This window comes from Chanodichthys erythropterus, chromosome 5, assembly GCF_024489055.1.
Source record: "Chanodichthys erythropterus isolate Z2021 chromosome 5, ASM2448905v1, whole genome shotgun sequence".
In the NCBI taxonomy this organism is placed as follows: Eukaryota; Metazoa; Chordata; class Actinopteri; order Cypriniformes; family Xenocyprididae; genus Chanodichthys; species Chanodichthys erythropterus.
The window spans coordinates 9,831,123-9,845,112 of NC_090225.1; the positions used below are offsets into that span (position 1 = coordinate 9,831,123).

The 13,990-nt window shown below is 34.8% G+C and overlaps 1 protein-coding gene across 2 annotated transcripts; it reads left to right on the top strand.

Annotated features, from left to right (window-relative positions):
• Positions 1-6,412: 6,412 nt before the first annotated feature.
• On the top strand, positions 6,413-13,626 carry mlh1 (mutL homolog 1, colon cancer, nonpolyposis type 2 (E. coli)). Of its 2 annotated transcripts, none has more exons than XM_067386026.1 (19): positions 6,413-6,660; positions 7,019-7,109; positions 7,204-7,302; positions 7,378-7,451; positions 7,605-7,677; positions 7,761-7,852; positions 7,943-7,985; positions 8,805-8,893; positions 9,011-9,123; positions 9,223-9,316; positions 9,905-10,058; positions 10,136-10,443; positions 11,249-11,373; positions 11,579-11,687; positions 11,836-11,899; positions 12,007-12,171; positions 12,425-12,517; positions 12,609-12,719; positions 13,279-13,626. In XM_067386026.1, the coding sequence occupies exons 1-19, from the start codon at positions 6,551-6,553 to the stop codon at positions 13,429-13,431; spliced, it is 2,160 nt and encodes a 719-aa protein (XP_067242127.1). In that variant the 5' UTR covers positions 6,413-6,550; the 3' UTR covers positions 13,432-13,626. The 2 variants fall into 2 exon arrangements, with proteins under 2 accessions (XP_067242127.1, XP_067242128.1); XM_067386027.1 differs by lacking the exon at positions 13,279-13,626 and adding an exon at positions 12,823-13,243.
• Positions 13,627-13,990: the final 364 nt, after the last annotated feature.

Consider the following 13,990-nt stretch of genomic DNA (forward strand, 5'->3'; position numbering starts at 1 on the left):
AAAAAAAAAAAATAGAAATGAACTAAATTAGCATCGGAAATTACCCCCCTGAGGAAGAAATGGAAAGACTGTAAGAAATTATACAGGATTTATCAGACAAAAATACATTTTCACATCTAGTTTATAATTTAATTTGTGAACTTATGTTAATGGATATGAAATGAATCAACAGGTTGTCATGTAAATATTATTAGATATCTAACATTCTCACAAGACTAACAGTAACAGTTACTAGGCAACATTTTGTGTTTTGGTTCAATATTTACAATTTGTTTACACTTTTGAATAGGAGCTCTCCTTGTGGTTTTTTTTTTTTGGTTTCATTTTTAATTAAAAAGAAAAAGAAAAGAAAACAATTCAAATAAAATGTACAGTGGGGCAGGTAATAACAGCACTCTTTCTACTTCACACTAATTTATAGAGTAAAACAAAGACAGACATAAAAACAGAAAAACAAATGTTAAAAAACCATTCCTGTTCATTCTCCACAAGCCATCGAACACTCTTATCTGCACTTGAATTGTTCCCCAAGGGCAGATCCTTCAAGAATTTCTAAATGGGAGGGAAGTCTTAGTCATATCTAACCACTGAGGTGCTTCAACCTGCTTCTTTTCTCAATTTAACAGTCCTCTCCATCATAAAAGTACACATCTTCATGGCTTCTTGAGACCCAGATTTTTTTGTGTGTGCGAATTTAGTTTTTTTTTTTTTTTTTAAACGTCATTACATTGGAACATAAGAAACCAACATTTTTTTTTATTATTTTAATTTTGTGTGTATATATATATATATATATATATATATATATATATATATATATATATATATATATATATATATATATATATATATATAGTTCACATTTTATGCTATGTAGAGGACACCAGAACTCAATTATTAATAAAATGACACTATAGGCAAAAACAATGTTTTTTTCATTCACCATTGCCAATCAATTTTTAAAATTCACACTATGTTTTTTAACCAGAATTTGTGTAGAGATGATTCTCAACTTGAAAGATGTAACAGAATAATTTGACTATTTTACTTTATTCGAAAATGCATGTAAACATGGCCATAAATGGGTATTCCCATACAATGTATCTATACATTGTATCTCAATTGCATATTGATGTGTTATTGGGGCAACATGTAATGAAAAAAAGACAAATTATCTGAAAATTATTCAGATTTAAATGATAATTACAAAATATTATCTTAATCTCATTTGTAAGTCGCTTTGGATAAAAGCGTCTGCTAAATGACTAAATGTAAATGTAAATGTAATTTCATAAGAGTACTCAGTCATTCAGTCAATGTCAGTCATTTTTAAAGACCAAGAAGAGGGAGTTATCATGGTCAATCCTCCAAACATTTGAAAAGGGATGTAAAGAGTACATGAAAACCACACGTGAGTAAAACTACAGATACCTTACAGCGAAAATGACTGTATTACAAGTTACAAATTCCAATATGGCTTGAATAATGTGACAGTGTAATGTAACAGTATTTTACTCATACTGAACGTAGTCTCAAAGATGCACTAGTCCTCAACACCTAAGAGAAATGCCAGTGAAAAACAAGAAAGGTGATTTATAAAGATAGCAAGCACCTGTTTATTTTCTAAAATCAAAATAAAACTGAAAACCTCAAAACTGTGTCAGTTAAGTCAAGTGCTCAAAAAGGACATGAGTAAATTAATTTCCTTCAAAAAGGTCTCTTTATTATAACGGATAAATAAAACAATGTTAATTAAGTCATATGAAATAGTCAAAGCCTGATTTCATGCTGGTTTCTGCCTCAATAGAGGCTGCAGCCATTCTTTATCTCATATATGTCGTTTGGTCATCCCTGTGATTCATAACTTCCTGCTAATGCACAAGCGTTCCTGTTGACAAGTTTGGGTGAGTAAGGGCAAAACGCACAAGATTTAGTATCTTCAATGCCCTGTAGATGGCGATATCACTTCTTTTGTAGCAGAAATAAAACTGCTGCAGAAAAAGTTAGGTGCCATGCTAAATCAGAGATTGTATATTATAGGGCGATGAGAGGGTCTGTATCTCTTACCATTGGAGAAAGTGTAACGGCTAACTTAATCACGTGCGGCACCTCTCAGCCTATTGTGACATCAGTTCAAAACTCCTTCCCTGCGGACCGCCAAAGCCGGAGCGTTAGCATTAGCCATTATGCTTTTTTTGGCTAAAGGTTGCAGGCTTGCCTTCCAGAGGATTTGGCTAAATGTAACTAGTAATTGCATTACTCATCACAAATATATTAGAGAAAAGAGTACATATTCAAAAATGTAAAGAAGAGAGTAAAAGTTGCTAATATCTTTGATACTCAGGAAAAATACAAAGTAGCCAAAAAGATACTGAACTACAGTAACTAATTAGATTTACTCAAATACTTTACACCACTGCATTTGGTATATATGAAAAGCCCTGAATGTGCTCTTTATAGTACATCCAGTATACATACATTAAACATTAAAATTGACATGTATGGTCTCAGAGAAATTCGCTAAAATATAAGTCTATGGCTGGGCCTCAGGACCAAATGACATTTTTTTGCCATTGAATTAACAAATTGAATGTTTAAATAATTAATTTGAAAATTGTTTTTAAGCAGTGTAAAAGGAAACACAACCCAGATGCAAATCAGCTGTGTTACAAGTATGACCAGTTTTGCACTAAGAGTTTGGAAAATGCACTTCAAAAATCACATTTGTAAAAAGATCATTGAAGATACTTTTATCTCATCTCTTTATCTCCCAGGTACATGTATGGCATGTGTTGTACAGGTAATGTGGGATGCAGGTTTTTGTATACTTCCTCCTTTTCTCTCTGTATTTCCCTCTCTTAGCTATTCATTAACATCTTTTAAAATAATGCAAATGACAAATGACCAGAAAGTGTGCCACTTTACCTGTTAACACTGTTGGGGAAAGTTACTTTTATAAGTAATGTATTACAATATTGCATTACTCCTTAAAAATTGCATTACTTAGTTACTTTTTATGCATAGTATTGTTTTGCGTTACGTTTTCTCACCTGGGCTGTGTGTTTGTTTTTATAACAACAGAAAAAGGTCTGTTTTTGGCAAATGTAAAGGCTCTTTCACACCAAAAGTGAAATGAATAAGCCTCAGGCTGAAGGAAATGCAAATAGACACCTGTACAGTAGAGGGCGCAGCTCAAACAAGCCTTTCAACTGTGCTTCCATTCTAGAATACAGAAGAATAGGATGCAGGAGAAGTAAATGAGTAAACGCATGCTCACATTTTGTCTAGAAATCTAGAATAACCATCATGTTCAAAAAGTAGTTTTTGAAAAAGTAATTGTTGTAAATTTAAAAGTAATGCGTTACTTTACTAGTTACTTGAAAAAGTAATCTGATTACGTAACTCGTGTTACTTGTAATGCGTTACCCCCAACACTGCCCATTAATACTAATATTTACATACTGTGGTACATACACCTCAATAGAAGTTTCCTACAAAAGGGTGAAAGAAGAGAGAAACACAGATTGACAGATTAGAACAGCTTCACATTTACAGAACACACCTCATAAAATAATGTGGCAAGGCATTCCCCTTCTCAGGTTATATGCCCTCATCTGTCTTCATACTGTGTGTAAACAAATCCAGGTTGCTTGAAGCACCGGTTATAGAAATATGCATGTATGAATAGTCTAAACAAGTGTTGACTGAATATGAGCTGGTTGCAACTGAACTACTTTGGACACAATGCAAATTGTCATGGAAATGGGAAAATATTATGTAGTTATTGATTTATGAACTGATATTCCACAACTCATTTGGGTAACCAGTTCAGAAACTCCCATTTGATAAATTGTTTCAAGTTAAATAAAAAAAATATTTAGTCCCTAGCTTTAATTCAATGCGGAACAGACGTGAACAGAAAATCTGGTTTGCGGGTTAAACTTTCGAGAAACCATGCAAGACAGACCAGACAGGAAATGCTATGCAAATAGTTTCTTGTTCATTGTTGGTCAGACCTGTTCATTCAACAGGCCTGTAAAAAGATTCAATAAGCTGCTGAATTCAGTCCAGCATACATGCAGCAAACATGAAACAATGACGAAGAGAAGGATTTAACCCAGAGGGGAAGGGAGTTGGCTTCAGGTATTTTCAGGTTACTTACCTGAGTTTGCATTCAAAATATGAACGAACAAAGAAAATAAATTCCTAACATACTTACATGTAAGCAAGCGAGAAAAGACATATTTGCCCAACCGCAGGATTTCAGAACAGGATGATGTGTGGAAGGGTCGGAAACACTGGATGTGACTTCTGTACTGTTGCTCTTTATCATTCATTTCTCTAAAACTGATCTCTGTAATTGACATAGGGATAATGAAGAGTCACTGTAATATTTAAAGGCATAGTTCACTCATAAACAATCTTCATGTTGTTCTTTCTTCTGTGGAACATAAAAGTTATATTTAATGCATTAAATGCTGGCCTGTTTGTCACATAAAGCTATCTTTTATGATACTTTTATGGTGCTTTTTTGTAATTTTGTAGCTTGTGAGACCTAGTACTTCCTTTATAATATATTTATGTTCCACAGCATACATTGACTACAACGACATGATCAGTTATTACTTGTTGGTTCAATCTTGTTTTTGCATGTTCATAATTTCTTTGTACAGCTTGTCCAAAAAATATGTCTGCACAATGTGGCATGTTTCATTGCGTTACAACAAATAAAATAATCAACTCCAAGCACAACTACGCAATATACTTACATAATTTTAACAGATTTTTAATAATATTGCAATAAAGCATGATGATGCCAGTTTTTCTAGGCTGAACATCACTTTTGGCCACTATGTAGCTATATACCCTCTTGTATTCAAGAAATATAAAATGTCTTATTCTTCAAACAGAGAGTAAAAAAAAAAGATATCAGGCAAGTTACATGCTTGCATTGTCGTCTATGATTCATTGATGAAAGAGCCTGACAGTAGAATTTTTATTGAACTGAGTCATCTTGAGTCGTAAATCAGAGCTTCCTGCCTTTAACCAGGAAGCATTACACAAGCACTCTTGTCTTCTGCCACCTGCTGGCTATTTCAGCTATGTTGAAGCAGTTTAGAATTTATTATTGCTTTAAAGGCCATTAAATATCATGATGACAGACTAAAACTCATATTTATTTCATTATAAATATGCACATTAAATAAAATAATTTACTGTTATTCTGTTTCTACAACATAAAGCATTCAGTTTTGCAAACAATGAATGGATAAATTAACACACAAAGATGCTTTACTTTGGATTTATAACTAAATCTGATGACATCTAAAAGAATCCAAATATTTTTGGGGACATCAGCATTTTTGGAGAATCACATCTTATAAAATTACAGTGCACACATGTGGTATGCATGGAGGTATCAGCACCTTCTCCACATGGATTGACAATAGCTGACACTGAGCAGTATTTAGTTGTTTACCACATTTCCTCACCAAAACTAGCAATCTACAAACCACATTTGTATAATTCATGCACAAGGCTACCATAAATTAAAGCAACAGCTCAACATTTACATCAGACGCAACTTCAGAATTTCAACAGTCAATCCAACAGGTTTCATTACTGTATTCGGCATGCCATCAAAAACACAGTGATTAAGTCATATAAACAAGAACCTGTCCAATTTAACAGACTACTAAATATATATATTTTAGTACAGTTCTGTGACATTAACTATTGTAGACTTTTAAATACTGCTCCATCACACACACACACACACACACACACACACACACACACACACACACACACAGGTTTGTTTTGCTATCTTAGTGAGGACATTGTATAGACTTCCATTGTTTTTATATCAGGTCAATGATATTTTCTATCACCTGACCCAACCCATACTCCTAAACCTACCCGTCACAGAAACATGTGCAAAACACTAGATTTAAATAAAACCTATTTTGGTTGATTTATAAGCCTTTTTAGTTGGTTTTGAAAGTATTTCACAATGTAAGTGAGGACATTTGGTCCGCACAAATATAGTTAAAACAAGTACACATTTTTTCAGTAAATTATATGTCATCTTCTACCTCTCATTCATTGTTTCAAAAATATATGACCCTGTCATTTGGTCCTTCAATTGTTTTGAATTCCTTTCATTTGATTTTTCAAATGACGGTGTGTTAGTCGGTTTACTATTGAGACCACAAATGAAAGGAAAATTAAAAAGATATCTTTATACATTATATTCACCTTATTGTGCATGGTTAAAACAACTGTTTAATATTACATTTTGATTTGTCTGGCTAATCTTGACGTACCGCTTCGGTCTACTTCACCCTCAGGCATGACATCGGCGGATATAGTTCTTCCACCAGCCAATCACAGCACTCGGGAAGGCGGGCGCTCGTCATTCGCGCCAGAAGTTCTGCGAGTCGTAAACAAACATTCACGTGCTTTTGAATGAGCTTATATTTTCTGTAGTGAATGAGTGACAGTTCATATAAACGTGTTTGTTTATCATTTAGTGAATGAGTGAGAGTTCATGATGGCGGGAGTCATCCGCAGACTCGACGAGACTGTAGTGAACCGCATCGCAGCAGGAGAGATTATCCAGCGGCCTGCCAATGCTATCAAAGAGATGATGGAGAACTGGTGAGACATTTATTGATCACTATAATAACTTCTACATGATGGTATATTATCAGTTTATGTCTAATAACTGGTGTTACTAAGGTTTACCTCTGATAAATACGTACTGACTAAAAACTAATATAGTCACACATGCACTTTATTGATTACTTATTATGACTGCTGTCAACTTGTTGTTCATGATTATCTGGCACGACTTTATTGATTATTAATAACTGGTGACACTTTTATATATCGCTAATAAACACTCATGTTTATTGTAAAATCTTACAAATGGCACCTGTTGTGCAAAATGACCCTAATATGTCAACAATCTCATGTGATACAATATGAGATGCTAATATTTGTTATGACTCCTCAGTTTGGATGCAAAGGCCACAAATATCCAGATAACAGTGAAAGAAGGCGGATTGAAGCTCATCCTCATTCAGGACAATGGCACTGGCATCAGGGTAAGTCACTTTTTTACTGCACACATCAATAGACATTTTTGAAATAGCAATTTTTTTGTTTGTTTTGAGCTTGTTGCATTTTTATGTTTCACAGAAAGATGATATGGAAATAGTTTGTGAGCGTTTTACGACCAGCAAGCTTCAGTCTTTTGAGGACTTGGCATCGATCGCAACATATGGATTCAGAGGCGAGGTACGCACCACTTCATCTGATCACTGTGCGTTTACTGATCAACTCTGCTAAATCAACTCTCTTCTTTTTTTATAGGCTCTCGCCAGTATAAGTCATGTAGCTCATGTCACAATCACCACAAAAACAGCTGATGCAAAATGTGCCTACAGGTCATTTTTTAATTTTATGCATTATATATATTATTGTAAAATTATATAACTGTTTATATTTAACCAGACACACAGAATGTAGCGTAAATACACTACAGCTCAATTATTTTATTGTGTTTCTTTTATAAAGTGGTACTTTTGTTTTGTTTACAGGGCCAGTTACAGTGATGGGAAGCTAAAATCTCCACCCAAACCTTGCGCTGGAAACCAGGGGACGTTGATTTCTGTAGGTTTACCTGAAAGAAAAGGCTAGCTTTTTTTTTTTATGCCCAAAATTCCACAAATAATCATTTCCCTTTTTTCGTCCAGGTAGAGGATCTGTTCTATAATGTGTCCACCCGACGGAAAGCCCTGAAAAGTGCCAGTGAGGAATATTCTAGAATCATTGAGGTTGTGAGCAGGTGTGTTCATGAGATCTAGAAGGTTTTTGTTCTGCTGTGAGATCCTGAATAATTGTCCATGCCAACCTGTATGTATTTCCTGTCATACAGATATGCCATTCACAACTCTGGGAAAAGTTTTGCTGTAAAGAAGGTAAAATACTCATTTCTTGGCAGTCCAAAATATATATACTAGGGCTGTCATCATTAAGGCATGCGATTAATTCAAAATAATTGAACGCAAATAATGCATATAAAATAGTGAAACACTTGAAATTGCGTCATTAATGTAATTTATGTCACACAGTTCAGAATTCTGAAAAGTTTGTTCTGAAATGGTTTTTTTTTTCATGGGTGATTTGGTGTGCATATGAATTAAATGGACTCTATATCATTTGGTTATTTGGTGTCCTTTTGGAGTATCCAAGTGTCCTTTTTTGGAAAGACACTTAAATTTTAAATTGAAAAAAGAAAATACAGTTTTCCCCCTTCAATTGGATTGTTTACTTTGCTGGACATAGTAAACAATGATACAATGAACGTGTTAAACAAGATAACTGGTGTTTGCTTGATTTCATGATAAGAAAGGTGCAATTAAAAATTGTGGTAACTCTTTATTTTAGTGTATTTTAACTGGTGGCTTATTAGCATGCATATTACTAAAATATTGGCTGTTTATTAGTACTTTTTTCATTTTAATGCGTTATTCTGCATGACCTTATTCTACATTTATAGTCCTACCCAATACCTAAATTGAACAACTATCTTACCATTAATAAACAGTAAATTAGGAGTTTATTGAAGAAAAAGTCAGTTAATAGTGAATATGTGTTCCCTATACTAAAGTGTTACTGAAATTGTAATCTATTGACAGCACTAATATACACACACACAACATACATTTACTTTAATTTAAATAAATGTTAACTGAAATTAAATAAATTATAAACAAACAAACATATCCTCTATCTAGCAAGGTGAGATGGTTGCAGATGTGAAGACCCTTCTGAACGCCTCTGTGCTGGACAACATTCGTGTGGTGTTTGGTGTAGCTGTTAGCAGGTACTTTTATTTGATCATTTTCCTGGATTATGAACATTTCAACCTCATTTTAACTAAAGGATACATTGAGTTGATGGTAAATCATGGAGTAAAGCAGCATTTATGTGTGTGTTTCAGGGAGCTGATTGAAGTTGAGTGTGAGGATCAGAAACTCGCTTTTACAATGAAGGGCTACATCTCCAATGCCAACTACTCTGTCAAGAAATGCGTCCTTATCCTTTTTATCAACCGTACGTCTTATGAGTTTGTTTCTAGCTCAGTTTTTACATGCTATATATGGTATCATTTGAATACAAGACCTTCATAATTCTGACTTTTTTGTCTTCTAGATCGCTTGGTGGAGTCTGCTGCCTTGAAGAAAGCTATTGAGACTGTCTACACTGCTTACCTTCCCAAAAACACTCATCCTTTTCTTTATCTTAGGTAAATCACATATTGAAAGCATTCAAATGTTTGGGGTCCGTACGATTTTTTACTTTAATTGGGGGTCCGTAAGAAATGAATACTTTTATTTAGCAAAGATGGATAAAATCTATCAAAAATACAAAAAATTCTGTTTCAATAAATGCTGTTCTTCAGATGAACTTTATGAAAAAAAAGTTTACTTTCCACCAAAATATTAAGCAGCACACATTTTCAACATTGATAATAATAAGAAATGTTTCTTGAGCAGCAAATCAGCATATTAGAATGATTTCTGAAGGATCATGTGACACTGAAGACTGGAGAAATTATGCTGAAAATTCAGCTTTATCATCACAGGAATAAATTACATTTTAAATATATTGAAATAGAAAAAAATTATTTTTAATTGCAATAATATTTTATAATATTTATTTTTTACTGATTTTTTTGATCAAATAAATGCAGCCTTGGTGTGCAGAAGAGACTTCTTTTCCAAACATTAAAACGATAGTGTAAGTCACACAGAATATTTGAATATAACCTGCATTCTGCTTTAAAACAAATCTTAAATGTTTTACTAATACTTCACAATTGCTCGTTCTGAAGTTTAGAGATTGCTCCTCAAAACATTGACGTGAATGTTCACCCCACCAAGCACGAGGTGCACTTCCTGCATGAGGACAGCATCATCGAGAGCATTCAGAAACACATTGAGAGTAAACTGCTTGGCTCTAACTCTTCACGCACATACTTCACACAGGTGAACCTTCAATTACATGAGTAAATATATTATATTGTCTACTTGACCAACACTTGACGGATGTGCATGTTCTTTAGACTCTGCTTCCAGGACTTTCAGCATCCGCCAGCGTGGCAAAAGCCTCCAGTTCCTCAGCAGATTCCCAGGAGCGCATATACGCCCATCAGATGGTCCGCACTGACAGCAAAGCCCAGAAGCTGGATGCGTTTCTCCAGCCGTCAACCTCTTCGTCTACCGGGCAGTGCAAGTCAGATAAACCTTCCAGCCCCCCCACTGCCGAACCAGACGACACAGAGCTGCTGAATGCTGTTGATGATCTGGAGCCATGTGGCTCAGAGGATTCACCGACAGACATTCAACCTCCCACTGATGAAGCACCACCAAGGTGAAATTCAGAAAACGGGCTGTTATGGAGTTTATGACTTGTTATTATAGTAGAGAAGACCGGGGCAAGTTGTCATAAAGATCCAGTATGTTTAACACATAGCAGAGCATATTGACACACTGTATGGGGTAAGTTTTCAAAAAGGACCCTTTTTACATTTCCGAGGTTCTCAGAAGTGGAATTCGTCATAGTTGGGTAAACTTCTAGAGTGGAAACTACAACAAACATAATTTTTGCTTTCAGGAACAAATAAAAAAAATCCACAATAGCATTTCTATGGCTTTACAAAAGAGGAAAAAATATCAAGAGATAGATTACATTGGTCAGAAGAAAGAAAGATGTCAAACTTTCCGGAGGCCGTTGTATTAGAAACACACAAACAGTAACGTTCACTAGTTTTCTGTAATTTAATGCCAAGACCGAAATGTTGCAAATAATAAAAAGTAATTAGCTATCAAGCAAGTCTGAGTGAGTGGTGTGTCTGATTTCTACTGTTTTTCTAGTTGAACCGAACTAGATTTGGGTGTGTGAAGCATTTATATTTTGTTTTTATTGCATTTTAAATGAAAATGTGAAAAATCTTTGCTAGACTTAAATGTTAATAACTGTGGATATGTATCATAGCCTGTGAAAAGGGTCCATGCACTCTGTTTTGAGAAGAATATCTTTATTTTGACATCTTGTGCAAAATGTCTATGGTGAGATAGAAGCCCAAGACACAAACCTCTCTACTCACATTACTTTCTTTTCCAATATGTACTCTCTGTAGTCATGGGATCAACCTGTTGTCTGTTCCGTCTTTCAGGAAAAGGCCTCATGTTGAGGAGGTGAAGGAGGATTTGACAGCCGCCTGTCTTCCCAGGAGACGCGTCATTAAACTGACCAGCATAAAGGAGCTTCGTGAGGAAATCGAGCAGCAAACTCACAAAGGTCAAACAATATCTGATTTAAGAAATAGAAGTGACTGAAATTAGTTTATTAAAATCTCCCTAGACTATTTTAACAATATTATAAATGTCTTTACTGTCACTGTTGATCCTTTAAATACATCCTTGCAGAATAAAAGTATTAATTTCTTTAAAAAAATAAACAATACATTAGTGTGTGTGTTCAGAATGTGTTTTGCGCTCTACAGGTTTACAGGAGCTGCTCCAGAATCACTCATTTGTGGGTTCAGTCAGTCCTCAATGGACTCTAGTGCAGCACCAGACGAAACTCTACCTGCTCAATACAACCAAACTCAGGTTATAACCAGATCAGTTACTGACGTCAATTCATTCATGACTGTACTCTCATAGTTAATGGTATTTTTTAATATATATTCCATTATTTTCTAGTAAGTTTTATAATATATTTGTTGACAAACATACATTTCTCTCTCGTTGTCTGCAGTCAGGAGCTGTTTTATCAAATTTTGATCTATGATTTTGGTAACTTTGGAGTCCTTCGATTGTCGGTTTGTTATTGCATTCATTTTATTTTTGTTACACATGCTATTTAAAGTAATCATTTTTAATAAATTGTTACATTTGACAGATTAAAACTAAAATTGTGTTCCTTCAGAATCCAGCTCCGCTCTATGATTTGGCCATGTTGGCTCTAGATTCAGAGGAGAGCGGATGGACGGATGAGGACGGACCAAAAGAAGGACTGGCCCAGTATATTGTGGATTTCCTTAAGCAGAAAACAGAAATGCTGGAAGAGTACTTTTCCCTGGAAATAGATGGAGTAAGTGACACATTCTACTCCTATAATCAATTATATATATAACTGAAGCTCATAAGGCTCTGTATTTATTTTACGGCGCTTTCCTATATACAAATGCCGGATCCCCTTAAACCATGGTAAAATCTCTGTAATGCAGACTCTAGTGGCTTATTGCTTTCACAAAATGTCAGCAACAGCAATATGATGAGACAAGTTATTAAATTAAACTTTATGGTGCTTTATAACTGTTAAGAACGCTTGCATTTCTTTACAGGAAGGGAACCTGACTGGTCTGCCAATGCTGCTTGATAATTACACTCCTGCCATGGAGGGTCTTCCGATGTTCATTCTACGTTTAGCCACTGAGGTCGGCATTTCATGGAACCTGTAGTTTATTGGGTTTTGTACATAAAATAGGCATTATAATAAAAAATAAAATGATAAAATGACTGATGCAGGTGAACTGGGATCGAGAAAAGGACTGTTTCCATGACTTCAGCATAGAATGCAGTCACTTCTATTCCGTAAGAAAACGCTACACACTGGAGCCGGATGCAGAAGAGCCACAGGTAGTGCTCATGTTACACACAAATATGAAATTTATTGCACAAACTGCAAGAGAAATATAATAACATGCTGTTCTAAACTTGATGCATTCTGTTTTTTTTTAAGGTTTATGTCAATGATTTTTGATTAGAACAGTTGACTGAATCCAAAATGTGTAAGAATTAAAGGGTTAGTTCACCCCAAAATGAAAATTCTGTCATTAATTACTCACCCTCAGTTTGTTCCAATCCCGTAAGACCTTTTTGATCAATGTTTTTATGTGAATAAAAGCCTAAATTCAATCTGTTCATCATAAAAAGTGATGGAGTCTCTTCAGGAAATTTGGACTAAAGCACTCAATTCATATCGATTAGTTTTAAGATCTCTTTATGAACATTTGGAAGCGTCAAAGTGTCAGTTGCGTAGCTGTCTATGGAGGGACAGAAAGCTCTCAGATTTCATCAAAGAGATCTTCATTTGTGTTCTGAAGATAAGTCTTACTCGGTTTGGAACGACATGAGGATGAGTAATGACAATTTTCATTTTTGGGTGAACTAATCCTTTAATGTTAATTATTTGTAGGACGCAGAGATGAGCTGGCAGTGGAAGGTGGAGCATGTGCTTTTCAAAGCTCTCCGCTCTCTCTTCAGTCCTCCGAAACACTTCAGTGAAGATGGCAGCGTTCTCCAGATCGCCAGCCTGCCTGAACTCTACAAAGTGTTTGAAAGATGCTGAAGTTCAGCACATTGTTGTTCTGTGTAATAGTTGCAGCTATCAGAAATGGCTGCTTCTGCTGCGCTTTTTATTGGTCAGCTGACAAACCCAAAATGACAGAGACCACAATACACATTCTGTCTGTCACATTATTTCAGATGACCAGCAAACATTAAACTGAGGATTTATAGACATTTGTACTGCAGATGTATAATAAAAAAAAACTATTTTGAAATATTAAACAACGGTTTTTATTATTGTGAACTGACTGATTTCCATAATGCACTTCTTTTTTTAAAATCACATCGCATTGTGCAGATGCTTTCATCCAAAGCTACTTGGATAATTAAAGCAAAAATATAAACCAGAAATCAACAATTCACAAAATCATGTTGAAAGTATGTAATTTTGTACACCACTAACGGCACCAAATTGAATGGCAAAAATTAGCATTGTCAAACAATTAAAATGTAAATAAAACGGTACTGTTTGAAATGTTTATCATTACATGTGTTTTTAAATGCATGTGGCAATGCTGTTATGTTAGGCCATTTCAAACATACTGCAATTCTGAGGTGTA